Source organism: Nothobranchius furzeri, chromosome 8, assembly GCF_043380555.1.
Source record: "Nothobranchius furzeri strain GRZ-AD chromosome 8, NfurGRZ-RIMD1, whole genome shotgun sequence".
Taxonomy (NCBI): domain Eukaryota; kingdom Metazoa; phylum Chordata; class Actinopteri; order Cyprinodontiformes; family Nothobranchiidae; genus Nothobranchius; species Nothobranchius furzeri.
Window position 1 is genome coordinate 80,572,276 of NC_091748.1, and position 27,458 is coordinate 80,599,733.

Sequence of the window (27,458 nt, forward strand, 5' to 3'; positions counted from 1 at the left end):
GTGTGTGTGTGTGTGTGTGTGTGTGTGTGTGTGTGTGTGTGTGTGTGTGTGTGTGTGTGTGTGTGTGTGTGTGTGTGTGTGTGTGTGTGTGTGAACCGGGCTTAACTAGCAACAGGGGGTGATACAGGATCAGCAGCACTTCTGTGATAGCTGGGCCGGCTTGTCCGTCAGTCTGGTGGTCTTTGAGCCAGGAGGTGCCGGCGCCTCAACGTCTACACGTTCAGACATCTTTACACAGATGATGTCCACCAGGCGTTCAAAGACCTGCCGAACGTTGATGTTCTCCTTGGCACTTGCCTCATAGTATTCAAATCCTGCAGGAGCAAAGAGAAGGTCTCATCTGCTGCAGTTTTTGACATTTAAAATTGGACCCACTTTCTAAGTTAAACATCTCTTTTTTATTTACTTATTTTATAACGGTGTCCTGTCTGGCTGTGAAGCAAACAGAATTGATGTCTGAATGCTGGTAACAAGCCTTACAGGTTTACTCTCAGGTGGAGCATCAAAGCGTCTGCTTTTAATGTCACGCCTGATACTTAAAACTTTATTGTTATTGTTGTTGAATGCTTTGTAATTCCGACCAGACACGGAGTCAGAGGTGAAAGAGAAAGGAAAAGACAAAAGGTTGCGGGGGGGGGGGTTCCACAAAAATAAACAATAATGAACAAGAGTCTGCTTCTAGACCTGCAGAAAGAGAAAGAATAGAAAAAAAGGGAAACACAACAATACATCAGGATCAAGCTATCACCGCGTCAACCTGATGATGAAATATAAAATCAACATAGTTTTACTGAAGAATCACGATAATAAATCATAGTGCATTTAGTGGCAACCACAGCCTTAAGACCTGTGTTGAACGTGCCCAAGCCCATACTTATGAGAGCACCATGTGAGCACCTGTGTGTGTACACGCGCTTGTTTATGTAAGGTTTCTCTATAGGAGCGTCCAATAGAGAGTGTGAGGGGCCACAGATCTGCCCCCCAAAGACGTGTAGGAGACGGGGGGAGCTCCAAGTCCCAGAGATCCAGGAGCTGCCCCAGAGCACAGGAACCCCAAGGAGACTGCAAACAGAAAGGCCCCCACCCCCCTCAAGAGGAGCAGAGGATCGCCCCGGGTGGCCACAACCAGCCCCGGGAGATATCAGCGGCAAGCCCACAGGCCTGCCCGCAGCCTCCCACCCCCTAGCCGGCCGAGCCCGGGACCCAGCGACCCGGGACCCAGGGGCGACCACCCCCGCCGGGGACCCAGCAGAGCCCAGGGACCCAGACCCCACCAGGCAGCCACCGGGATCTATCAGGCAGATGCCAAAAATCTTAAACCCCCTGACCCGGGAGCCACGAACACTCAGGCAGACCAAGGCACCACACCCCACACCAGGAGTGGCAGGGGGAGGGGAGACGAAGAGCTATATCATAAAAAGAAGTCCCAGGAGAGGGGAGGAGTCAAAGGCCCTACATGACATATACAGTCATACACAAACACAGTCACACACTCCCTCCCTCATGCTCACACACACACATACAACCCAAGACTTACAAAAATGCCCGCCGGACACCCACTCATGCTCCCCATACACACCCTATTCACTCTGGTCCCGGTACTGCTGCACATGGGGTACACCATCACCGGTTACCAGAGTTTGACCCTTTCTGCTGGGGTGCTGATGAGCAGGCTCCCCCGCCCAACGCTGAGCACAGCAATCTACCACCCCAGACCCCAACCAGACGACCAGATCTCCCTCCTAGCCTCCAGCCCCAGGAAGCCAACCAACAACAGAGGTGTGCTAAGACCCCTAGTCTCCCTCCGCCTGCTCCAATGTGAGTGTTGATGAGGTGTATTCCACGGCTGTGGTGAGCGGGCAGTGCGGTGGCATCGTCTGGCCTATGCCAGCTGATGCCACCGCACCACCCCACTTGCACCCACAGCCCTCGGTGTCTAAGTGCAGTTTAAAATTGGAAGTGGGCACCGGCACTCGGGAGGAGGCTGGGAAATCCCCCTGCCAAATGCTGTTTGATGTGCTCACTCCCAAGGCCCTAAGTGTGTGTCACTTCTCCCGGCATGCAACAGTTCAAATCGAAACGGCGCCATATTGGCAGGCAGAAGCCGGAAGCTGGACTATTTGTTGTTGTCAGAAAACTCAATCAGACAGGAAATATGGTAGATTCCTGTTGTGCCCCAGGATGCAGAACAGACACAGACGACATAAGGGATGAACCATCTACAGGATTCCCCAAGATCCGGAGCGCTGCAAACGTTGGATCATTGTAATAAAACGCGCTAGTGACCGGGCTAAAATGAAGCTTTGGGATCCCGAGAGTAAAGGTTTTCACTTATGCAGCGACCACTTCATATCAGGTACTTAAACCAACGTTTCCTCAACTGTGTATGGTATTTATTTTAAATGCTTTTATTACGATTCTTAGTGGGCTTCCTAAACTTATTTTGGCGTGGCTTTTTCTGTCTTATTACTCACAGCAACAAGTAAACATCACGTAAAACTTTGCCTCGTGAGTTCTGCATGCTGCCGTTTACGTGTTTTATGATCACAGCAATTAACCGGCTAAGCTGTATTTAATTTTTAAGCAATGGTTGATCAATTGTCAGATCACACATAAAAAGCACTTTGGATTGCTATTATCTGTGTCACCGAGACAGATCTCAGACAGATCCTGAGACGCTCCTGCCTGACATTTTTATTTTATTCACGGGAAAAAAAATCAGACTAGTGATTTCTCTTGGCGTTCAGTTTATACATTCAAACAGCACAGCACTCTATTTAAACTACTTACATGTAAATCTGTTATTTGTCCATCCATCCATCCATTTTCATCCTCTTATCCGGAGTCGGGTTACGGGGGCATGTAGCGTTGAGAGGCCCAGACTTCCCTCTCCCCAGCCACCTGAGCCAGCTCCTCCGGGGAAATCCCAAGGGGTTCCCCGGCCAGGTCCGGTAAGAAGTCCACTCCGACAGCTTCTGGCGTTATTAAAAAGTATCCCAGGGGCACGGTAAGGGTCGGAGATTTTTAGTCTATTTAATTTCTGACTATATAAAACAATTTCTTCGGTTTTAAAGTGTGAAGTAAACTCCGACGAAGTAAAATCCAAGCCGATCCCGTTCAGTGTGTTTACATTTGTTGCCTGCCAACGTGGCGTCTACTCTCTGAGACTCACGTGACGCCCGGAGCTCTATACTGCTCCGCTTCAGCCCCCGCCCCTCCCCCTGCTTCAGCCCTCCCCCCTCCCCATGCTTCAGCCCTCCCCCCTCCCCATGCTTCAGCCCTCTCCCCCCTCCCCCTGCTTCAGCCCTCTCCCCCCTCCCCCATGCTTCAGCCCTCCCCCCTCCCCCTGCGCAGCAGCCACAAACTCACTGATGCGCCTGCAGCCTCTCGGAGTTCCTGCCGCTCTAAACATTAAAATAATGATTTCATTTTCTGTTCCTCACTTCTGATTACCTTCAATGGTGTCTGTTTGTTGCAACCAGCAGGTACAAAAACTAACTTGTTTTTATTTGACTATTTTTCTGTCCTGCCTGTTTATTATCTTCCTGCATCTCCTCTCAGTCCTAAAGAAAAACTGCTACCTGGATTCATATATATTCACCTCATGAGTTACCTTTGAACTGCAGTTCTAAAAGATCTACCGACCGCTAAAACAGCGGAGTGCACGCCGGCCGCATCAGTTAGGTGTGTCACCGAGGACAGAACAGGTGATGCGCCCCGATCCACAGCAGCGAAACGCATCAGGCACAAATAAAAGAATAAAAGACAGAAAACATAAAAGGAAATGAGCCGACATGAACGATCGCGTGTTAAATTAGTTTTTGAGGTGGCGACACCTGATTTGATAATGTTACTGTGGCCGTGCTCAGGACGCAGATGTCTGGAGCGCGTCAACGATCAGAGTTTTGCATGTGCAAGCTGGTTAAGGTTAGGATGGGGGTGAGGGGAAGGTTAAACTGCAAGAGGGTAAACGTCACAATTTGGTTAAATGTCCGTTTTACGGCGGGTGTCAGTACCGACGCTCTGGCACAGCGCGTTGCCTCCCGACGCGCAGGAGCTTGTCACCTGCTGACAGCAGCCTGCTGTCTTTTCCGAGGGCTGCATCTTGCCGGTCATTATCACGTGACAGCGACTAGTCGATGACAGGCATAACAAGTCACTATAGAGCGGTGAAGTTGACTAGTGACTAGATCATACAACCCCTAACAGACACACACACACACACACACGCACAAACACACACACGCGCACACACACACACACACACACACACACTCGCGTCTAGCAATTGTTGTGAGGACCGTCATTGACTGGATTAACCCTAACCAGTCTACTGGCCCTAACGAAGCCCTGGTCCTCACCGTACCTCCAGCGCTGACGAGTACAGCTCTGTAACGTTGTCCCACAGGGAGGTTTCACCGTTAGCCACCAGGTCTGGCTAGCTGATTATACTTGTCCCTACCTGTTACGTCTTATGTTACGTCCCCTCCTGAACGTCTAGGAGGATGAGGGGACTAACACAGAAAAATAGGTGGAGGAGTGTGTGTGAGGACAAATAACGAGGTGGTGAGAGTAAAATACAAAAGGGTTCATTAACAAAGGGTGTCCGTTTCTAACGGCAAGATAAGGCTTAACAATAACGGTGATGAAAAGGTGGAAACTGAAAACGTAAGCGATTAACTGCTTGCAAAAAATGGCTTTTTGCCAAACTTAAACAACAACCACCTAACAGAAAAATGCCCGGCTCAAAGTCCAATGGGGATAAAAACCGAAATAAGAAAACTGACCCTCTGTCAGCTAAATCGTACAAATGAGGAAACTAAGCCTATCCCCTATAGAAAACCCTTAAACTAAGATTTAGCCTTAGAATTGATTGTAACCGAGCTCAGGAGAATCACACACTAGCTCTGGACCTCCTCGACTGTCTGCTGCGCTCCTCTTTTAAGCCCAGTTGGCATGCTCGATAGCTGATTTGGATCAGCTGCTGCCTTCTCTGGCGTGCCTCTCTCCAAAGTCCTGAAACGGCGCTGGTAAGTAAGCTGCTCCGGAACTGTCCCAGGTGCTGAAAGCTCGGCAGTGGGGACAGCAGGCTCAGGTAAAGCTGACGAGGAGGACGGAGGGGACGAAGGTCGTCACACTACCATTGGTCACTGGGTTCACCCTCCACCATCAGGCCCAGGCCTGGTGGACTACTAGGTTGGACACTCAGAACCACCACCGATGATCATCTACAGGAGGGTCCAGCAGAGGCAGGACCAGCTGCCTGGCAGAACTATTCACCTAGGGCTGGCTAACTAGTCCTTGTGAACACAAGGTGAAACAGAAGGCGAGGGCAGCCATGGTTTTCCTGTGTAGATTGTTGGTTATTGTGATAAACGTCCCAGTTAGATACGACACAGTAATATTAGAGAAGTGAGACAGCGTTTATAGGGTTTACAGTTTAACACAGCTAGACAGGTGCTAAAACCAGCAGATCCTCCTTCAGCAGCAACAACAGCCTCTGAACTTCCTGTAGCTTCCACTGACAGTCTGGATTCTGGCTGAAGGGATGAAGGACCTTTCTTCTGTACAATCATCTCTGGTTCATGAAGGTCTGGACAGCTAACTCACACCACAGATGTTTAACACTATCAGACCCCATCTGACTTCCTGACAGACAGGAAGCAGCAGGTCAGGCTGGGGAAGACTGTCTCTGACCTGCAGAGCATCAGCACAGGTTCATCATGATGGTGTCTGTCAGAGACCCCCCCCCCCGCCACAACTGCATGCCACCGAACCCTAACTCCGGCGTCAGCATCTCTCCTCTGCTCTGATGCTGTCCATGTCCAGCACCACTGCTGTCTGTGATGAAGATGAGCAGCTCTTCCTCAGCTCAAAGCCCCACCCCACAGGTGCAGGTGTGTGGCTGCAACAGGTGAGCATCAGCGTGGAGCAAACTGACCTCGGATTATTTTGGTTTATGAACTTTTTCTGCTCCAGGGCATGAAAATCAACAGGTGAGATTTTACATTTTCATCTAAGAGAATGAATCTGTGAAAACGATCTAACCCACTTTAAACCGGACAGATTACAGACGGACGAAGAGATAATCCCTCCTGGGGAAGCATGGAGACGACCCTCATCCCAGGAGTAAAAAATAGATTAAAGTAAACAAGAAAACAGAAATACTTAAAAGAGTCTAAACATCAACGATGCTGCATACGAGCGGCTCACGTGTTCTGTTACACCACATGTATGTAACCGAGGCTCTGCTGGGGGACCGTCCACGGGCTTGTAGGGGCTGTGTGGCAAACAGGACGGCGGTGGAAACGTCAGGTGGAGCACAAGTTGTCTCACGCTGGGGCGGTGCATCGTACAGGGATTAGGGGTGTGTGTGTGTGTGTTCACTGGAGTGTATGCTGGTGAGGGGTTCTGTTGATGGAGGGTGGTTCGGATGTGTGTGGCGGGTTGTGCCGGTCTGGTTTGGCGGTTGCTGTGATTCCTCCCGGTGCTCCTCGTGCTCATCAAGTAAAGGTTGACTACTCAGCCTGGCTGCCTTATTGCATCTCTGCTCGTGGGTCCTACACCAACATCACCAGATCCTGGCAGCACCTGTGTGTGTGTGTGTGTGGGGGGGGGGGGTCGAGTCCTTCCTCCTCTTACCTGATCACTGTCGTGTCATTTACATGAAAGGTGCCCAGATGGCCCGACCAAGCAGGTCTGGTATCAGTCCCCCCCCCCCCCCCCCCCCCCCCGGTGGTGGTTGAGGGCAGCTGTGGCTAAAACATAGCTCAGTATTTTGAAAGGCACCTTGGGGGGCTGTGGGCCTCTGGAGGGCTCTATCTACACGCAGGCCTTTTACCACACGGCTGTTTAGACGTCTGGAGCAGTACCTCACCTAGTTGATCAGCCAGATGTTTTCCTTTCTCGTGGGGTACCACCCTCTCCTGGTCCATGTCACACTTGTTCCCCACCATGATCACCTGGGCGTTGTCCCAGGAGTACGTCTTGATCTGGGTGGCCCTGCTGACACAACACCAGCTGAGTTTCCTTCAGCCAGCAGGAGGTAGAGACCTTTAGACGCAGACGTACCAGTCCTGGACGGCGTTGAAGGACTCCTCGTTGGTGATGTCATACATGAGAATAAAGCCCATGGCGCCGCGATAGTAAGCAGTGGTTATGGTACGATAGCGCTCCTGACCTGCTGTGTCCTGAAAACAAACACAAACAAAACCACGTGCAGCTTTTAGGGTCTTAAACAGAAATTATAATTCATGGTTTCATTTGAGGAAGTTCAGGAACTCCGAGAATAACTTCTAGAGATGAACTCCAAAGGCCTGAGAGGCTGCAGGAGATCCATCCATCTGCACGGGCCCTGCAGCTAGACCTGTCCCAGGTGTTGCTGAAGATGTGGAATAACATGTGAACAGTGCATCACAACAGACGTCAAGTTTCAGTTACATAAACACTTTGTTGTGTTTCTCATTTTCCTTAATTTGGAAGGACGGCCAACCAAAAGATGGAATCTGCTCGTGAGGATTCATCTTGCAGCACTAGGTTACTAAAATCACTGCGAATCATCGGCCACCAGGATATCTAACGTCTAAAACCTTCAACAATGCTCGTTCCGTACTACGGAGTGACTTAATCCCAACCTGAAAATCCTCTAAATTCTCATGTAAAAGTAGCATCAGCTAGGCACAGATCTGATGAGTTCAGCCAGGAAAGGACGTGTGGAAACAGGCATTTATGGGCCATTCCCATCTGTACCGGGTCGGCCCGGGCCGGGTAGCCCCAGTCGGCCCCAGCCTGGCCCGGTTGATTCCACACATCCTTGTCTTAAGCCCATGTGGGCTGATTCTACCCACCAATCAGAGGCTTGCTCTAATGGAAGGTGTGGATTTGCTGTCAGCAGTGGGTGTGTTGGCCCTGGTCGGCCTGAAGCAGACCCCCTCCAGAAGAGGGCTGAGAACGAGCCTTGGTTGGCCCGGAACAATACCAGGCCACCCAGATATGTAAACAACCTACGCTACCCGGCACGGGCCGACCCGGTACAGATGGGAATGGCCCATAAGTCTGGCTGAAACATCAGATGAATCTGAAGCCCCCTTCAGACGGGCCATGAAAACGGAAATGTTCCGGACTCTGTCCGTACGTCCTTTGTGTCTGAATACAAACATCCGGATAACGTGTTCCGTAATTAAACCGGACGAAGCCCTAGTAACAGGTCCGGACTTGTCACGGGCAGGGTGGCTGCTTCAGACTGGTGAGGTCGAGTTCCGGACGGGGGGAGGGGACCGGGGGACGCTGTGCGCACCTAGATAACTCGCTGCTGTAGCATGCGGCGAACCACGGCAGCTCGCCTCCTACGGTACCGCCTAGACGCGCGACGGAGCGCTTCACACCGCTTCAGTGATTCCTTTAACCATTGAGCTTCATCATCCAGGTCTCTTATGCGTCTTCGTGTGCGCAGAATTATGCTTACCAAGCTCTCACCCTGGATTCTCATGTCAGTTCTCTTGTTGGCTCTTCCTTCTTCCATCTCAGGAACGTTGCTAAGCTGAGTCCCATTCTGTCCCGCTCTGAACTTGAGACAGTTCTCCACACCTTCATCTCCTCACGCTTAGACTACTGTAACTCTCTTTTCACGTGTCTGAGCAGAACCTCCCTGAACCGTCTACAGGTGGTTCAGAACGCCTGTGCTCGGCTTCTGACCAAGTCCTCCAAACACACCCACATCACCCCGCTTCTCCTCCAGCTTCACTGGCTGCCAGTCACCTTCAGGGTTCATTTCAAGATCCTGGTTCTGGTCTATAGGGCCTTACATGGACAAGCACCATCTTACATTGGTGATCTTCTTAGTCCCTACACCCCCAGCAGGTCCCTGAGGTCCAGTGATCAAAGCCTACTGGTTGTGCAGCACCAGGCTAAAGGTCAAAGGTGACAGATCATCTGCTGCTGTGGCCCCCAGACTCTGGACCTCTCTCCCCCTGAGCCTGAGATCAGTGGACTCAGAGGTCTCCTTTAATCACCTGTTCAGGTTTTGGTGGGACCTCCATCACCTCCCTCTCCCTGTTCTGCTCTCCCCACTGATTTCCCTCTTTCCTGTTAACTCTCTCTCGCCCTTTTTTTGCATTTTTAAATCACAATTGTCTATTTTTGTTCATTTAAACAGATTTTTAATAATTTTCTTTTAAATTTTTTGTTTTTGTGAAGCGCATCATGATTTTTACCTTGAGAGACGCTTTAGAAAAGACGGTTTTACCCCAGAGAGAAAACCACTAGTGACGGTTTCCAGAGCGTGACAGGCCATGACTGGAAAGACTTCTTCCAGCAGCTGAGCAGAGAGTGAAGATCCAGGTGGCTTCCGTCTCTTCACAGCCTCCTCCAGCTCTGAGTGCTATTGGCTAAAAGCCCTCCGACAGTCCTGAGGCCGGAGCCTCTACAGGACGGTGTAATCGAGGCCCTCGTCCTCACCGCTTTGTCCACAAACAAGTTGAGGACAGCGTTGCAGGATTCTGTAGTGAACGCGACCACCACACGTTCACTTGCATTAAAATAGAATCCAAAGTCTTAAGAAGAACCCGGATTGTGTGAGTCAGCGATAAACTTTATCCTTGCCTCTTTCACAGTTTTCTGAAAAGCTTCACCATGAAGACGTGAAGCATCTGGTTTCCACCAGTTCTGCCTGTCTACACTTCCTGTTCATCTCAGAGCCATGGCTCTTTTTTACATTCAGGTTTCTTAACCTGCACAGGTGCCACAGTTCTACTGCTCTGGGCGTGTCCTTCAGGTGTCTCCACAGCCAATCATCTGTCTCCATGTAGTCCTGTCTTCTGCTTTCTCTACCCTCGCACCAACTAACTTCATGTCCTCTTTCCTTTCAGTCTCCTGCTTGGTGGCTCCAACCTCAGCATCCTTCTGCCTTCTGCCTGTCTCATCATTGTCTCTCGTTTGGACATGTCCATACCTTCTCAGTCTGTCCTCTCTGGCTAGGAATGTAAGAAAATATCGATACAGCAATATATCACGATATTTTTTCCTGCGATATTATATCGATGTTCAAAAGCTGTGTATCGATTTTTGGGAAGAATTTACGTGCAAACATTTGTGTATTTTCTTTTCTTTTGGTGCAAATCAAATGCCGTCCGCTAGTCAGCAGTAGGGTGCAATGGAGTTTGTTTCCACCACTGAAATATAAATCCCTCTATTATGGCTCAGATACCTCATGTTAAGTATCAGTTTGGACCATTTATTGAGTGTGTGTGTGTGTGTGTGTGTGTGTGCGTGTGCGTGTGCGTGTGCGTGTGCGTGTGCGCGCGCGTGCGTGTGTGCGCGTGTGTGTGTGCGTGTGTGTGCGTGTGCGTGTGCGCGTGTGTGTGTGTGTGTGTGTGTGTGTGTGTGTGTGTGTGTGTGTGTGTGTGCGCGCGCGTGTGCGTGTGCGCGCGCGTGTGTGTGTGCGTGTGTGTGTGCGTGTGTGTGTGCGTGTGTGTGCGTGTGTGTGTGTGCGTGTGTGCGCGTGTGTGCGTGTGTGTGCGTGTGTGCGTGCGTGTGTGTGTGTGCGTGCGTGTGTGCGCGTGCATGCGCGTGTGTGTGTGTGTGTGTGTGTGTGTGCGTGCGTGCGTGCGTGCGTGCGTGCGTGCGTGCGTGCGTGCGTGCGTGTGTGTGTGTGTGTGTGTGTGTGTGTGTGTGTGCGTGCGTGCGTGCGTGTGTGTGTGTGTGTGTGTGTGTGTGTGTGTGTGTGTGTTCTGTCTTCTCCATCCCCAGTGAGTCGTGGAGGATGGCTGCTTATACTGAACCAGGATTTTCTGGAGGTTTCTTCCTGTTAAAAGGGAGTTTTCCTCTCCACTGTCGCTGCATGCTTGCTTAGTATGAGGATTGCTGTAAAGACTCTGACACTAGTCAGTGACTCGATGCGACCTGCTGGGTTCCTTATATAGGAAACTTGTTACTGATTGGCTTAATGACCTGACCTGTATTGTTTACTGTGTGCAGGTCCTTGAGACGACTCTGGTCCTGACTTGGTGCTTTATAAATAAACTTGAATTGAGTTGAATTGAATTGAGTTGAACAGACTTTGCTGATCAGTGCTCAACAAACCTGAGGACCATGCTGGACCTCTGCTGCTGTCTCTGTGCCAGAACAACCTTTGACCGTGTCAGTTCTCTAAGAAACCCGCTCCATCCCTTCTCAAGCTTACCCAGATCTGCATCTTGATCCTCTTGTCGTTGCGATACACGGTCTTCACCTTGAAGTCGATGCCGACGGTGCTGACGAAGGAGTTGCTGAAGGAGTCGTCTGCATAGCGGAATAAGAAGGAGGTCTTCCCCACGCTGCTGTTCCCAATGATCAGCAGCTTGAACATGTAGTCAAAGTTCTGGTCCGACCCGTCTCGCTGGCCGTATCGTTGGTCTGCCTTCGCCATCTAAGAGTTGGTTAGAAGAGGAGAGGATTAGTCTCTCAACAATCTATGCTATGGTGATGATGTTCAGTTGCCCACTTTTTTCACCCAAATGAAATGTCCAACATCCTGCTGATGAAAAAGCTCAGTCAATGCCAAACGGTGGTAGCTGCACCTGCGGCCACCAGGCCGGGAGTCCGGCTTGACAGCCATTTGCATCTGGAAAAGTAAATCAGTGCCGCAACCAGAGCTAGCTTGTATCAGTTCAGGACGATCCCCAAGGTCAAGCATCTGCTCTCTATCCGGTGATTCACGCGTTAATGACATCACGCGTTAATGACATCACGCGTTAATGACATCACGCGTTAATGACATCACGCCTTGACTATCGCAACTCACTGTACCTCTGTCTCCCTCAGTCTCACCTCTCCCGTCTTCAAATGGTGCAAAGTGCAGCAGCACGCCTGTTGACGGTTTCCAGAAAGAGGGAGCACATCGCCCCAATTTTAGCTTCGCTGCGCTGGCTGCCTGTGGGTTTTAGGGTCCAGTACAAGGTTCTTTTACTGGCTTTTAAAGCCGGCCTTGCTCTGCAGTGTCTGTGTGAACTTTTAGTTGTTCACTCCCCGTCTCGGTCACTGAGGTCAGCCGACCGGTTTCTGCTGGAGGTGCTGAGAACAAAGAGACAGCTCAGGGGTGATGGAGCTTTCTCAGTAGCAGCCCCACGGTCGTGGACTGCACTCCCAATCCAGATTAGGATGGTTTCGTCACCGTCGGGTTTTAAATCCCTCCTAAAGACTCATCTGTTCTCAGCTGCTTTTAATTCCGTTTGAGAATGCGTCTGTTTTAGTAGCTTTTATGTCAGTTTGATATGTTTGTTTTCGTCATGTTTTTACTTTCTGATGAACTTTTTATCTAATTTTTAGCATTTTGGGAAACTTCTGTTCGTTTTGGCTTGTTAAGCACGTTGGTCAGCTTTTACGTATGCTGTTGTTAAGCGCTTTATAAATAAAGCTGACTTGACTTATCGGCTATTAAATAACCATACACCTGAAATAATAATCCTTATGTGAAAAACATGGAGATAAAGAACTTAGATATATATCTATATGTCAATACATCTATGTCTATGTAGATATACATATATCTATATTTATATGTATGTATATAGATATAGACATACATATATCTATATCTATATACATACAAATAGATATAGATATATCTATATCTATATACATACATAGAGACATATAGATGTGTATATAGATGGATGGATGGATAGATGGATAGATGGATGGATAGATGTATATCCAGAGTGTCTCTGGGAGGTACCACAAGGGGAAAGACCATCCAAAACACAACATAAGCCTGTCAACAATGGTAAACCACAAATCATGCAAATTAAACTGAAGCCTAAACTTTTCCACTTCGTGACACAAACATTAATACAGCTGTGATGAAGGCGTGCACCCCCACATATCGTACACCAAACCCAGTCAGGGGAAGTGTGCTTTTACGTACGTTAGCATTTTCAGTCCCCATGGCTACGCTATTGGCCAAAATCCTCTATAACAAAACCACACCTACTACATTTCCCAGAATGCAACAGTTTAATGACATCATCACTTTTGATCATGTTTAGCTTCACAGCTCCATTTCTGTACTACTGCCATTACAACGGGCCAAGCCGTGGTTTGAAACGCTGCGGACGTAAACAGACGCAGCGTAGGAACGTTAGCTCAGAACACTTTGGTTGTGACCTGCACGGACGTTTAACGTTCCACTGGATCCACATACAGTTTCAACATTCAATAGTCATTGTTTTTACGTCATTTTGAATCCTAGGATATCCAAGGAAGATCCCACCTTTCTCTCCTCTGATTGGCTAGAAAGGCTCTGCTACGATTGGCTGTTTCATTTAGCAGCAAACTGGCTGTCCTGCTAACAGCAGACAGTGACTGTGTTCCAGATGAGCCAGTTCTGCACAGGTTAGACCAGCGGTGAACGGCGAGCGGTGCATGCCGGTTAGATTTGTGTCCGACTTGATGCAGACTTGCTCTGACATCATGCCTACGTAGGCAACGATAACCTCGTGAGATCAAGGCGGCCGCAGATTTTGGAGCAAGGCGCTGCAGTTGCTCTCCACCGTCTGGCTGCAAAACCTAGGGGATGACGGGAAACACCTGGCTCTCACCTGATCTAAAATCTGATTGGTTCATATTCTGATCCAAACATCCGGTGGTAGAACATGAAATGTTAGTTGGTCACATGTATTCTGTAAATCATGTTATGTTGATGATGACAACTATATAGGCCATGAAGAGAAATGTGTTTTGTGTTCTTCTGTCACGTTTCCTATGAGCACACTGAAGCTACAGCTGCTAACCTTTACTTATTATTACAGTCATGTCTTCATATACAATATATGATATCCACAAGCACGTGAGGATGTGTTTCTAATGCACCAGAATTAACATAAAACCTTAAACAAGTATGAACTCTAACGCGATATCTTCATCCATCGTCACCCACGAGCTACACATGTAGGGAAATGTGTCCGACTTAAACGCCGGCTTTCGGCCACGCCCCCTGCTGCGCCCGTCTGCTCTCGTCTGTTTTCCAGGCGAGGCGCTGCTCAACTCGAAAATAAAGAAAAACAAGATGTAAAACACAACAAAAGTACCACCTGCCCCATCAGGATTCAAGTGTTGTTCCTGCAGGATCATCCGTTGCTAGACAAGTGGAGCGCCTACACATTCATGCTACTTCTGTTGGCTGCTCTACATCTCAGTAGCAAGGACAACAGGGAGGACGCTGCAGTGTGTGACGCTGTCCGCCACCTGAGCTTTAGAAAAGGTGGCTGTGAGTCGAGGTGAAGCCATCCTACGGTCAGCAGTTCTGCTCGGTTCTTTAATATAAAGAAATCTGTCAAACATCAGAGGAAATGACTGATCTAGACTAGACAGAGGTTCTCTGATGACTCGGCCGTTGTCAGCTGTGTGTCTGAGGGGAATGACCTGGAGTACAGGTCAGTCACTGTGGACTGGTGTGAGCGTAACCACCTTCGCTTGAACACCAGTAACACAAAGGAAATGGTGACTGACATCCAGAGAAACACTCCTCACTCACCGGTAAACATCCAGGGAGCAGACACTGAGGTGGTGGACACCTTCGACCAGGACATGTCATTCAAATCCCAGGTTAAACAGGTTTGTAGGATTTCCTTTTTCCACCTTCGGAATATTGCTAAGATTAGAAGCATCCTTTCCAGCAGTGATGCTGAAAAACTAGTTCATGCATTTATTACATCAAGACTGGATTACTGTAATCCATTACTCTCAGGAAGTCCACAGAATGTAGTTAAAAGTCTTCAGCTTGTCCAAAATGCTGCAGCTAGAGTTCTGATGAGAATTAAAAAGAGAGACCATATCTCTCCTGGCTTAGCTTCCCTACATTGGCTACCTGTTAAATTCAGAATAGATTTTAAGATCCTTCTTCTCACATATAAAGCTCTTAATAATCAAGCTCCATCATACATCAGTAATCTGATTGTTCCATATGTTCCTAACCGAGCACTTCGCTCTCAGACTGCAGGTCTACTGGTGGTTCCCAGAATATCTAAAATTAGGATGGGAGGCAGATCTTTTAGTTATCAGGCTCCTCTCCTGTGGAACCAGCTCCCAGCTTTAGTCCGTGAGGCAGACACCTTGTCTACTTTTAAGAATAGGCTTAAAACATTTTTATTTGATAGGGCCTATGGTTAAAATCTGATGTTAGCCTAAATCAGGACAAGTGGGGGAGTAGAGGGAGGTGGAGTGTACAGTCGGTAAAGACGACTCTCCCTTGCCCTTGCCTTGCACCTTAACTTTTCGTTAATAAAGACTTTTAAAGTGCCTTACTGTGCCTCGGGGTCCTTACGAGTCTTCAAGTCCAGTTATTACAATACTGACCACTTTCCACACTCTACTGCTTTCTTCTACAATCTGCTCTTTAACTGTATTATTTCCTGCTATTTCAGCTGTTAACTTTATTTTCTCTCTAAGTGTTTTTCTCCCCAGAAGAAGCTACAACGATGTTCTGCTGAGCTGTGGTGGCCTCATGGAGGGGGCCATCGTCTAGCACACTGCTGCTAACCACTAAAACATTCTCCCTCTCCTGATAATAACTTTTTACTTTCCTTGACGTTGGATGTGCTACTACTAGTTTACCCGTTTAATTATAGATCCACTAGGATAAATACAATAAAGTTTATCTCTCACCTAATAGAATATTTACTAAGACATCACAATATAACTATAGACACATTACTTGTCTGTGTGTGTGCGTGTGTGTGTGTGTGTGTGTGTGTGTGTGTGTGTGTGTGTGTGTGTGTGTGTGTGTGTGTGTGTGTGTGTGTGTGTGTGTGTGTGTGTGTGTGTGTGTGTGTGTGTGTGTGTGTGTTGGATGGCTGCTTATACTGAGCCAGGATTCTCTGGAGGTTTCTTCCTGTTAAAAGGGAGTTTTCCTCTCCACTGTCGCTGCATGCTTGCTTAGTATGAGGATTCCTGTAAAGACTCTGACACTAGTCAGTGACTCGATGTGACCTGCTGGGCTCCTTATAAAGGAAACTTTGTACTGACTGGCTTAATGACCTGGCCTGTGCTGGAATGTTTATCATGTGAAGGTCCTTGAGACGACTCCGGTCATGATTTGGTGCTTTATAAATTAACTTGAACTGAATTTAAGTGCCTGAATGTTCACCTCAACAGTAAACGGAACCGGTCCAACAACACAGATGCTGTGCAAGAAGGGCCAAAGCCTCATCCACCTCCTGAGGAGGCTGAGGTCCTTTGAAGTTACTTCCCAGCTGCTAAAACCCTTTTGTCACTCTGTGGTTGGATCTGTGATCCACTCTGATGGTCTGTTGGGGTGCAGGCAGCTCCGACCGAGACAGGAAGAGCCTGAACAAGCTAGTTCACAAAGCTAGCTCGGTTCTGAGCCGCCCGCTGGATTCAGTTGAGGAGACGTGTGAAAGAAGGATGCTGGTGAAGATGACCTTCTGACTACTTCCGCTGTCCTTGGTCAGTGTATCTAGTTATGATAATGCCTCAGTTCCACTAGTACCCACCATGCGTGACACCTCTCTAATCTAGTTTAATCTAGTCTCGGGTTGTGTTTCCATGGCAACGGAGAAAAGATGCTTCTGGGCAGAGTTATTTATAAGGAGGCGGTCCTTGTGTTGTGCAACGCGATACGTCGGCGACTCAGACATGCAAACAATAACAATGGTGGACACGGTGACACTTCTAGGAGCAAAGTTCAACGTTCTGCTTCAGTCATCGGCAGCCTTTTAAACGTGCATCATGGTACCTACTCTGAGCGAACAGAACTCCTCGACGAATGGTTCTGAAAGTGTGAGCTAGAGCTGATACTAGGTACTAGTGGAGACACAATCTCATCGCACAGATTAGAGTGGTGCCAGTCCCAGCAGGTACTAGTGGAAATCGGGCTTATGTTACCCAGTAGGCTGGAGGTGCCTTCACTTTGGACTCGCTCAACCGCATTTTTCTCTAAAAATGCCCGGAAAAGCTCTATTAGCTTCAGATTAGCATTAATATTATTATTCTAGGGTTGGGGTTGGGGTCACCAGCCAGTGTTTCTGTTGGCCCGGCTGCTGCAGGGTCTGAGAGGGGTTTGGTGGATTGCAGCAGTCATTTAGCCTTTTTTGGCCTCCGTCGTTTCAGTCGTACTTCCTGTTATCATTGGGGCCTCAGATGTGTAGCCGTGTGTTTCATCACATGACCCTGGATTAACTTCCTGTAACATGCAGGTTGTGCCTCCCTGACTCCAGGAGGCAGTTGAGACCATCTCTGAACTTGACCGGTATCCACATGGATGCCTGTGAAGACTCGTCTGATCCCTTTAATAAACTCATCCTTTCTGACGTCCCAGGTGTGTACAGTCAGGTACCAGGTGTGTACAGTCAGGTACCAGGTGTGTACAGTCAGGTACCAGGTGTGTACAGTCAGGTACCGGGTGTGTACAGTCAGGTACCGGGTGTGTACAGTCAGGTACCGGGTGTGTACAGTCAGGTACCGGGTGTGTACAGTCAGGTACCGGGTGTGTACAGTCAGGTACCAGGTGTGTACAGTCAGGTACCAGGTGTGTACAGTCAGGTACCGGGTGTGTACAGTCAGGTACCGGGTGTGTACAGTCAGGTACCGGGTGTGTACAGTCAGGTACCGGGTGTGTACAGTCAGGTACCAGGTGTGTACAGTCAGGTACCGGGTGTGTACAGTCAGGTACCGGGTGTGTACAGTCAGGTACCGGGTGTGTACAGTCAGGTACCGGGTGTGTACAGTCAGGTACCGGGTGTGTACAGTCAGGTACCAGGTGTGTACAGTCAGGTACCAGGTGTGTACAGTCAGGTACCGGGTGTGTACAGTCAGGTACCGGGTGTGTACAGTCAGGTACCGGGTGTGTACAGTCAGGTACCATGTGTGTACAGTCAGGTACCGGGTGTGTACAGTCAGGTCCCAGGTGTGTGCAGTCAGGTACCATGTGTGTACAGTCAGGTACCGTGTGTGTACAGTCAGGTACCGGGTGTGTACAGTCAGGTACCAGGTGTGTACAGTCAGGTACCATGTGTGTACAGTCAGGTACCAGGTGTGTACAGTCAGGTACCGGGTGTGTACAGTCAGGTACCGGGTGTGTACAGTCAGGTACCAGGTGTGTACAGTCAGGTACCAGGTGTGTACAGTCAGGTACCGGGTGTGTACAGTCAGGTACCGGGTGTGTACAGTCAGGTACCGGGTGTGTACAGTCAGGTACCGGGTGTGTACAGTCAGGTCCCGGGTGTGTACAGTCAGGTCCCGGGTGTGTACAGTCAGGTCCCGGGTGTGTGCAGTCAGGTACCAGGTGTGTACAGTCAGGTACCGGGTGTGTACAGTCAGGTACCAGGTGTGTACAGTCAGGTACCAGGTGTGTAGTCAGGTACCAGGTGTGTACAGTCAGGTACCAGGTGTGTACAGTCAGGTCCCAGATGTGTGCAGTCAGGTCCCAGGTGTGTAGTCAGGTACCAGGTGTGTACAGTCAGGTACCAGGTGTGTACAGTCAGGTACCGGGTGTGTACAGTCAGGTACCAGGTGTGTGCAGTCAGGTACCAGGTGTGTACAGTCAGGTACCGGGTGTGTACAGTCAGGTACCAGGTGTGTACAGTCAGGTCCCAGGTGTGTAGTCAGGTACCAGGTGTGTACAGTCAGGTACCAGGTGTGTACAGTCAGGTCCCAGATGTGTGCAGTCAGGTCCCAGGTGTGTAGTCAGGTACCAGGTGTGTACAGTCAGGTACCAGGTGTGTGCCGACGGTTTAAATATAATGTTGATGGTCTACATATACATGATGACTTAACTAATGCTCATTCCTGTAAGGTGCAGCGTTGCCATGACAACCAGCAGGCTGGATGAATCATTTATTTTGGTCTGAGGTGAAGTTCTGGATGGTAAGGTTGAGTGATCCAACTCACAGCAAGGTTCTGGTTCTGACAGCGCATAAACAAAGCAGTAAGTGTTACTTGTGTTCTGTTACCATGGAGACGGGCAGAGGCTGAACAGAACTAAATCTCCAGGTTAGAAATAAGGACGCGAATAAAAGCGTCTGGACCGGGTCAGACCTGCTGGACTAGCCAGAAGGTTCGGTCCCAGTAAGGTCCACTGGTACTGGTTCTGCCTGGTACCTCCGTTCAGGTGGATGGATTCTGTGTTTCAGAGGTTCTGGTGGTTCGAGTGGATCAGATCTCATCACCTGATCAGGTTCGGATCACAGCTTGTTCTCGAAGCTGTGACATCACGCGCGCGCACACGCGCGCAGCGTGTGAAGCTTGTTCCATGTAAAGCAGCCAGATGATCCGGTTATTGAAGGACCTGGGCACAGTTTCTGACCTGGTTCGGATAGAATCAGTGTTTCTGGATCCAGATGTGTGTGCGTATGCGTGTGCGTGTCTCACCTCTGCTGGGCGGGTCTGTGCGCGTGCTCACCGTGCACCCTGATGAAGGCAGCTCTCTCCGGAAATCAAAGCGTGACCAGTGATTATTAGTGCCTCCCAGAAGCGGAACCGGAGCCGAACAGAAAACCCAGAACCTGCAGCGGAACCTCAGTCGAACCGAATCTGGTGCCGCTGTGCACGCGCGGCTTCACGCGGACACGCTCATGCGTCGTTTGGAGAAGCTGCTGAATGGAGAGTGTCTGCAGCCAATCAGAGGGCAGCTCGGTGCCGCGCGCGCTGACTCAGAACAGCTGATGTGGTTCCCTTGGGGAGGTCTGTAGAGAAAGGGGGCGTTAATGAAGACCTGCTTTAGCTGCTGGACCCGCTGGTGGGGGCAGGTGGGTCAGCACCAGGCTAAAGGTCAAAGGTGACACATCATCTGCTGCTGTTGTGTCCTTGGGCAAGACACAACCCACGTCGCCTGCCAGTGGTGGTTGGAGGGGCCGGTGGCGCCTGTGTACAGCAGCCTCGCCTCAGGGCAGCTGTGGCTACATGGTAGCTCATCCCCACCAGCGTGTGAATGGGTGAATGACTGATTGTGTTGTAAAGCGCCTTGGGGGGTTCCAGGACTCCAGAAGGCGCTGTATCAAACACAGGCCAGTGTGTAGTCGTTTTAATGAAGAATGGTGGGTTTGAAAGCATCTGCCAGTAGCGTCCCACAGGTTTAGCGCCACGCCTCCTGCTGTTACCTGATTTCTCTGAGCATTGTTTCAGGTGGGCGTGTCTGAGAGCCAGCTGCAGCTGATCCTGTCATCGCGGTCCAGGGGATTTAAGGAGCAGTGTGACACTTCACTTCGCCGGATGATTGCTCCGTTTGGGTAGCTCTAGCCTCTGACCTGGTCCTGTGTTTCCAGTTCCAGTTTGTTTACCTGATCCTGTAAATTATTCGCTGGATTTCCTGTCGCCAGAAAAGACCCTGACTACTCTTCCCTGCTCCGCTCCAGGTTTCACTCCACACTCCACCATCTCCATACCTGCTCGGATTCCTGCAACCCAGATCACGCTGTCTCCTCCCCTGGCCTCACCAAGCCTCTGCTCCTACCTCCTCTCTAACAGTTCCTCCTCCTCCTGGAGCCTTCCTGCTCACCCGGACCTGACCTAGCCCGTCCTGAGGCTCTCACCACTATCAGTACGCTCCACTCCAAAGATTATCCTCCGTCCTTCCCTCCATAGACTCACTCTGTCTCCCTCCTCAGAACCCTCTCCGGGAGCCTTGCTGCCAGCCTGCACGTCTGTTCCCGTTCCTCTCATTAAGTGATAAAAACGTTTTACTTGCTTGCCGGTTTCTTTGTGATGATTCTGCCTGTCGGGGTCAAGAAACTCCCACCCAACATGACACTGAGAGGTGTGCATGGAGCATTTACAGAGTTTAGGGGTGCATATGTACGTCAGATAGGGACTGTTAGTGTTTGGGGTCACTTCCTCTTGAAGCCGCTGTAGCTGCTGCCGGAGTTTAACGGCTGGAGATATTTTAATACTAAACCTTTTACTACCTCACATTTGGAAAATAAAACTAGTTTTGTCTCTAAGCTTGCTTCCTCCGTTGTGTTAGCTCAACATTCGGCGTTGTTGGCAGTTTGCAAAAATCAGCGTTGGGGAGTGACTTGTAATGTTTGCCAGGGACAGTTGGGCGGGGCGTTTAGGTAACGTCCTGATTCAGCATGAAAGTTGTTCTCCACTCTTCATCTTCTTACCTGCAGAAGACCTCAGATTCACTCAACGCCTCCTCTGGCAGCAGCGGCGTTTGTCGCTCCTGCAGTGAATGTCAACGAGAGCACAACACAATGGCTCTGCCCACGTTTACAGCACCACACAAATCAGCCCCCAGGGCTCGCTCCAAAGGCTGCACATAAACAGTTTAACGCGGGTTAAACTCCGACCACACGCAAAGAAACATTTTTAAAAGAAATACTCATTTATATAAAACAGAGCTTACAACTTAAATAGTGATGCTGCAGCATTTCTGCACTGGACTTACCCTCACCATCTTGGATGAAGATGGTGCCAGCGTGTTCGGCAGGCCGTCTATCCGCTCTCCCTGGGATCTTCACTCACGACCTATGACACACTTACCCTTCTGGATCTTCGCTATTCTGGGCGTTTTCCCCTGCGTGGCAGCATTAACCTCCGGGAAACGCTCCAACATCGGTTTCCCTCTGTTCCTGTCACCCTATGGAGGATCCATCCTCAAGGGTGGCTCCCAAAACGCCACCGCCGGCGGGGCTGTCGTAGTGGCCGCCGGGTTCGCCTTCGTTCGGCTCTGGATTGGTCTGTCAGAGCGCAGCGACTCCGTCTGTTGTCTGGGCCTCGATGTCGCTCCATTCACTGTGCTTCCCGTCTCCCGGAGCTGCTGCCCTGGACCTGTGACAGATGCCAGCGAGGAGTGACGGCGTCTAGTCTCCAACGAGTCAACAACTGCCACACCTCTGTAGGTCCTGTCATTCGGCCGGCGGCGCAGTTGCGGTGCGCTTTGATCAGCGCACGCTCGATCCGGAATTAAACGTTCATCTTGAAGGATTTCTTCATCGATGTCTGTGGTCCTGAGAAGTTCCTGGTGGCGATGTTTGTAATTTAACTGACTCCTGTGGACTGACTCAGTTGGCTGACTTCCCCACTCGTGGGGGGTCTCACATATTGGATTTAGTTTTTTCTTTTGGTGTTGATGTAACGGAGGTCCGACCTGATCACGTTCCTGTTTTGTTTTCTGTGGATGTGGCCCGGCCTGTCTCTCCCAGGCAGGTGGGGATTTGCCGTGCTCGCCGCATTTCCTCTTCCTCAGTTGTTGAGTTTTCTGCTTTATTTTCAGATTTTGTGTTTTCCTATGAGGATTCTTCTGATCCTGAGATCCTCCTATCGCTCTTTTCTGCCTCTTGCACTTCCGTGCTCGATCAGATTGCCCTTCTAAGATCCCGACGTTCCCGCTGTCGCTCTGACCCTTGGCTCAACCTTCATACCGGTGCTGCTAGACGGGAATGTAGGAGATGTGAGCGGCGGTGGACAAAGGTTAAATCTCCAGCTTCCTTCCAGCTTCTCCGTGAGGCCTGGAGGAATGACCAACGCGTTGCTCGGAAGGCCCGTGTTGACTATTTTGCTGCTATTGTTACCGAATATTCGGGTAACCAGCGAGTCCTCTACTCCACTGTTAATGCACTTTTGACACCCAACGTTCTTCTGCTTAATACGTCTGAGGAAAGGTGCACCTAATTTTTGCATTTTTTATCTCTAAAGTTGCCACAATTGGGGCTCAGATTCTGCCAGAAGCCCCTGTTTGTTCTCCATTATGTTCCTCTGAGCGTTTCCCCGTCTCTTCTTCCTCCCTATGGAAGACAGTGGCTGCTACGAAGCCCTCTGGCTCTCCTTGTGATGTTATACCCCCTCACTTCCTGAAGGAAGACTTCCCAGTAACTGCTCAACCGATCCTGGAGATCCTTAATGCAAGCCTTAGGACGAGGATTGTTCCCCAGGAGTTTAAGCATGCGGCGGTCCAGCCTGTTCTACAAAAGCAAGGCTTGGACTCGAACGACTTGAACAATTACCGTCCTATATCTAAGCTCTTTCCTCTCCAAATGGTTGGAGAAGATGGTTTTTATCCAGATTTTTAATTCCATTACATCCAACGATGTTTTAGATATTTTCATGACTGGTCTTCGCCCTCACCACAGCACTGAGACTGCTCTTATTCGTGTTTTTAACAATATTTTTGCTTACCTCTGATTCTGGTTCTCATGTGTTGTTGGTGCTTTTAGACTCATCTGCCGCCTTTGACACTGTCGACCACACAATCCTACTACAGCGCCTGGAGCAGGTAATTGGCATTCGTGGAACAGCTTTAGAGTGGTTCCGCTCCTATTTCAATGGCAGATGTTTTAATGTTGCCCTGGGGAATTGCGCCTCTAGAGTGGCACCTCTTTTTTGGGGGGTTCCCCAGGGGTCTGTTTTAGGTCCGCTTCTTTTTAATCTATATATTTTACCTTTGGCACCATTTTTAGAAAATTCCGGGTCATTTTTCATCTCTACGCTGACGATTGTCAGCTTTATATGGCCCTAAAATCTGCTGACCCTTTGCAACCACTGACTGACTGCCTGAGTGAAGTCAGGTCCTTGCTCTCGGCTAATTTTCTCTATCCTAACAGCTCCAAACTGGAGGCTATTCTCTTTGCCCCCTGCTCCCCCTCGGCTGTGGAGCCATCTCTGCCCCCGTCATTGTCAGTTTTGGTGAGGCCAACAATTAGAAATTTGGGGGTCACTCTGGACGCTTTTTCTAAAATGGATGCACAGATGAACCAGGTAGTCAGGTCGTCTTTCTTTCATCCTCGGCGGCTGGCCAAACTAAAATCTGTCCTGAACAAAAAAAATCTTTAGTCAGTTGTTCATGCTTTTGTAACGTCACATCTGGACTATGCCAACTCTCTCTTATATGGTATTCCCTCCTCTTCAGTTGTACGCCTCCAATTGGTACAGAATGCTGCCACAAGGTTTCTTACGAGCATAGACCGGCGGCAGCATATCACCCCTGTTCTGGCAAATTTACAGGCTTCCAGTTCGGTTTCATATTAAGTTCAAAATTCTCCTGTTGGTTTACAAATCTATCCATGAAACGGCCCCCTCCTGTTTGGCACCTCTTTGCGTCCCTCTGTTCCGGCGCGGACCCTGAGGTCCTCTGACAGCACCTTCTGCTTGTCCCTCCTGCCCGCTACACGGCCCCTGGCGAACGGGCTTTTTCAGTTTGTGGGCCTAAACTTTGGAACCGACTCCCCCTGACGCTCCGACTCGCCCCCTCCCTTCCCACTTTTAAAGTACTTTTGAAGACGTATTTCTGTTCCCTGGCCTTCCCGGCTGAGACCGTGTAACCCTTGTTCTTTCCTGTTTTTTTTATTTTTTTATTACTAGTTTTTATTTGTTTTAACTGCTTTTGACGTAATGTCTTGTACAGCACTTTGGTTGGCGTTGACCCCGTCTAAATGTGCTTTATAAATAAAGGTTGATGATGATGATGATGATGATGATGAGACGGCTTTGGGAGGAATGGGAAGCAACGGTGGTTGAAAAGAACAGAGAAGCCTGCACTTCCGTTTTTCAAAATAAAATACATTTAAAATGATAAAATTCTCACTTTTAAACAATATTCATACAAAATGAATACATAATTATCAACTACATTTTAAACTCCGTTACACTCACTCCCACTGAATGTGTCCCTCAGGATGAAGTGGAACGGGAGAAGCGCTAAGCTCCCAACCCAACTCCTGCTAGTAGGGTGCCCCTAATACACCCCCCCCCCCCCCCCAAAAAAAAACACAGGCCCAACAAGAAAAAGAGAAACCCACCAAAATGGAGCACAGAGTAGCAAACACGACATTCAACGTGCAGCAAGATTAAAACAAGGAAACAAAACAACTCTTGGACAGAAAAAGACCAAATCCGATCATTACAAACAGATTTCATGCCAGAGCTGACAAGGCCACAACCTGATTGGACATAGTCTGAATCAGCCTGTTTCCTGGTTTGACCAGACGCCCGAATCTGGTTCTAACCTGGGGAAAATCACTGAGAGCAGGGTCACCCTGAGAGGCCTGATCAGCAGGAACAGGGTTACCAGATCGCACCAGCGACTGTCACAGGAGGGCCTGGCTGAACACCCTCCCCCCAACCTGCACTGGAAGAGGCTCTAGAGGATATGGTACAGGAGACGTTGTTGTCAGAGACCGCATCAACAGCTAACACATGTGGCTGTTTGAACTGAACCCACACTGGACACTTCACTGGCATCAACCCAAGACGGACATGGCTCTGTCCACTGGGTTACCCGAGCAACAGTTCTGTCCTCAGAGTCCAAGTGTACGGAGTCAAGCCCTGAATCATCCATGACATCAGGTGAGTGCACACCAGAACAAGTTGGGAAGCTCATGTCAGGGACACCCATGTCCTCCCCCACATGCATGCTACCAGCAGCACGGTGCGATGTGATGTCTATACAAGACACAGAAGAAACATGGTCAGGAGACTCCTCCTCCTCCTCCTAGGGCAGGAAGTTAGCCAACAACAACAGATTCCTGTGAACCACCTTCTCCCGACCGGAGATGGAATCACGGATGTAGGTCCCGATCCAGTCTAGGTCGTTCCAGAGCAATATCTGAGCCTGTAGAAGTTGACCCCAGCCCATGGGACGAGATAATCAGTGGTTCCATCCTTGGGCTACTTGTTATCTTGCCCGTGCTTCAGGTCCTCGGCCCTCCGAGAATCCTGGACTTGCGGTTGCTGAACCGAGCCGGGTGTGAACTGCGCAGACCACGGAGCTCCCACAGCAAGAGTTCCTCACGTCTCTGCTGGGCCGTCAAAAAGTCCTTTATTAGGGACTACACCCCTCCTCTTTACCTCACCGGAGTACTAGGACCCGGACAGGTGCCCACCGCGTCCTTGTCCTCTAACGATGACTGCAACGTGTCTCAAGCTGAAGCAGCTCCTGTCCGCGGGGCCTGACTCCCCTCCCCTGAACGTTTCTCCACAGCCCCTTCCCGTGGCTGCGAACGCTGAGAGCATAGGCTGGGCCGCGTGCCAACGGGAAGAGCCGCTGGTCTCCGCCGACTCGCCACCAATCAGTCAAGCTTTACTTATAGAGCACTTTCCACCACCCTCAAAGGGGGCCCAAGGAGTTGGACAAGAAAAGTAACAAAGATAAGAGTAGCGAGTCATAAAAACAAAATCAGAACACAGACATTAGTGAGAACAATGACATATCAACGAGATAACATTTAGACAAAGAAAATGACTTTTAATTTGTTCAAAGAAAGCTGAAAACAAACAAACAAAACCAGAAACCAAAAGCTTTAGGAGAAAGCCATCCTATAAACATGAGTCTTCAACCTGCTCCTAAAGACCGCCAGTGATGGGGAGCTGGTTCCAGAGAGAGGGTGCAAGGACTAGAAAGGCCAGACCACCACGAGTCTTAAATCGAGTGCGGGGGACGATAAGCATTTCCTGGTCAGCTGACCGTAATGACCTTGAGGGAACATGCTTTATTAGGAGCTCCGCTAAGTAGGTGGGGGCACAGCCTTGGAACAGCTTAAACACAAAAAGCAGAATTTTCATGTCACGTCCCACGTCTGACACCGCTTATCGTGGGTTGTCTGCTGAGCTCTAAACATTTAAACTTCAACATTATTTATAAAGCATCATTCCTGCAGTATATCAACTCTAAGTGCTTTACAAACCAAAATCCCCACACACCCACACACACACACACACACACACACCCACACCCACACACACACACACACACACACACACACACACACACACACACACACACACACCCACATTCCTTCCCTCCCCATAGCAGTATGACAATAATACCCCCATTACACTCATTGTCTGACACGCACGCACACACACACGCACACGCACGCACACACACACACACACACACACACACACACACACACACACACACACACACACACACACACACACACACACACACACACACACACGCACACACACCCACATTCCTTCCCTCCCCATAGCAGTATGACAATAATACCCCCATTACACTCATCGTCTGACACACACACACACACACACACACACACACACACACGCACACGCACGCACACACACACACACACACACACACACACCCACATTCCTTCCCTCCCCATAGCAGTATGACAATAATACCCCCATTACACTCATCGTCTGACACACACACACACACACACACACACACACGCACACGCACGCACACGCACACACACACACACGCTTAATGACACCCAGGCCACCACAGCTGACCACCGCCCCAGGGCAGAGGGCTCCTCTTTACAAAAGAGCCATGTGTAGGCACTACAGGTGCAGGAAGACGTGCTCTCTGGTCTGCAGAAGAGATGCGTAAACCTCTTTAGCCTTTGGTGAGGCGCTTACCCAGTCAGAAGACAGATTTCAGGATGGAGAGCAGGTCGTAAGGAGGCCTGCGACCAGACTCAGCCCTTGAACTTGGAGCAGCAGGGCTGTGGTCAACATAGTCATCACTAAAGACGGTAAGGGCGAGGGCAGCGGTC

The 27,458-nt window shown here is 49.6% G+C and overlaps 1 protein-coding gene across 3 annotated transcripts; it reads right to left on the bottom strand.

Annotated features, from left to right (window-relative positions):
* On the bottom strand, positions 1-27,456 carry LOC107395232 (ras-related protein Rab-3B). Of its 3 annotated transcripts, none has more exons than XM_070554396.1 (5): positions 11,480-11,915; positions 11,180-11,404; positions 7,072-7,190; positions 6,878-7,002; positions 1-314 (listed from the first exon to the last, which is right to left on the bottom strand). In XM_070554396.1, the coding sequence occupies exons 1-5, from the start codon at positions 11,705-11,707 to the stop codon at positions 130-132; spliced, it is 882 nt and encodes a 293-aa protein (XP_070410497.1). In that variant the 5' UTR covers positions 11,708-11,915; the 3' UTR covers positions 1-129. The 3 variants fall into 3 exon arrangements, with proteins under 3 accessions (XP_070410497.1, XP_070410498.1, XP_054589029.1); XM_070554397.1 differs by lacking the exon at positions 11,480-11,915 and adding an exon at positions 27,322-27,456 and having other exon boundaries at positions 4-314; XM_054733054.2 differs by lacking the exon at positions 11,480-11,915 and adding an exon at positions 19,363-19,519 and having other exon boundaries at positions 5-314.
* Positions 27,457-27,458: the final 2 nt, after the last annotated feature.

Bases quoted from the DNA above. Each gene is read 5' to 3' on its own strand.
- LOC107395232 (XM_070554396.1), bottom strand. From the start codon at position 11,707: ATGTCATTAACGCGTGAATCACCGGATAGAGAGCAGATGCTTGACCTT. The intron at 7,003-7,071 runs GTACGTCTGCGT...TTGTGTCAGCAG, and splicing joins TTCAACGCCGTCCAGGACTG to GGCCACCCAGATCAAGACGT. The intron at 315-6,877 runs GTGAGGTACTGC...TTGCTCCTGCAG, and splicing joins ACATCTGGCTGATCAACTAG to GATTTGAATACTATGAGGCA.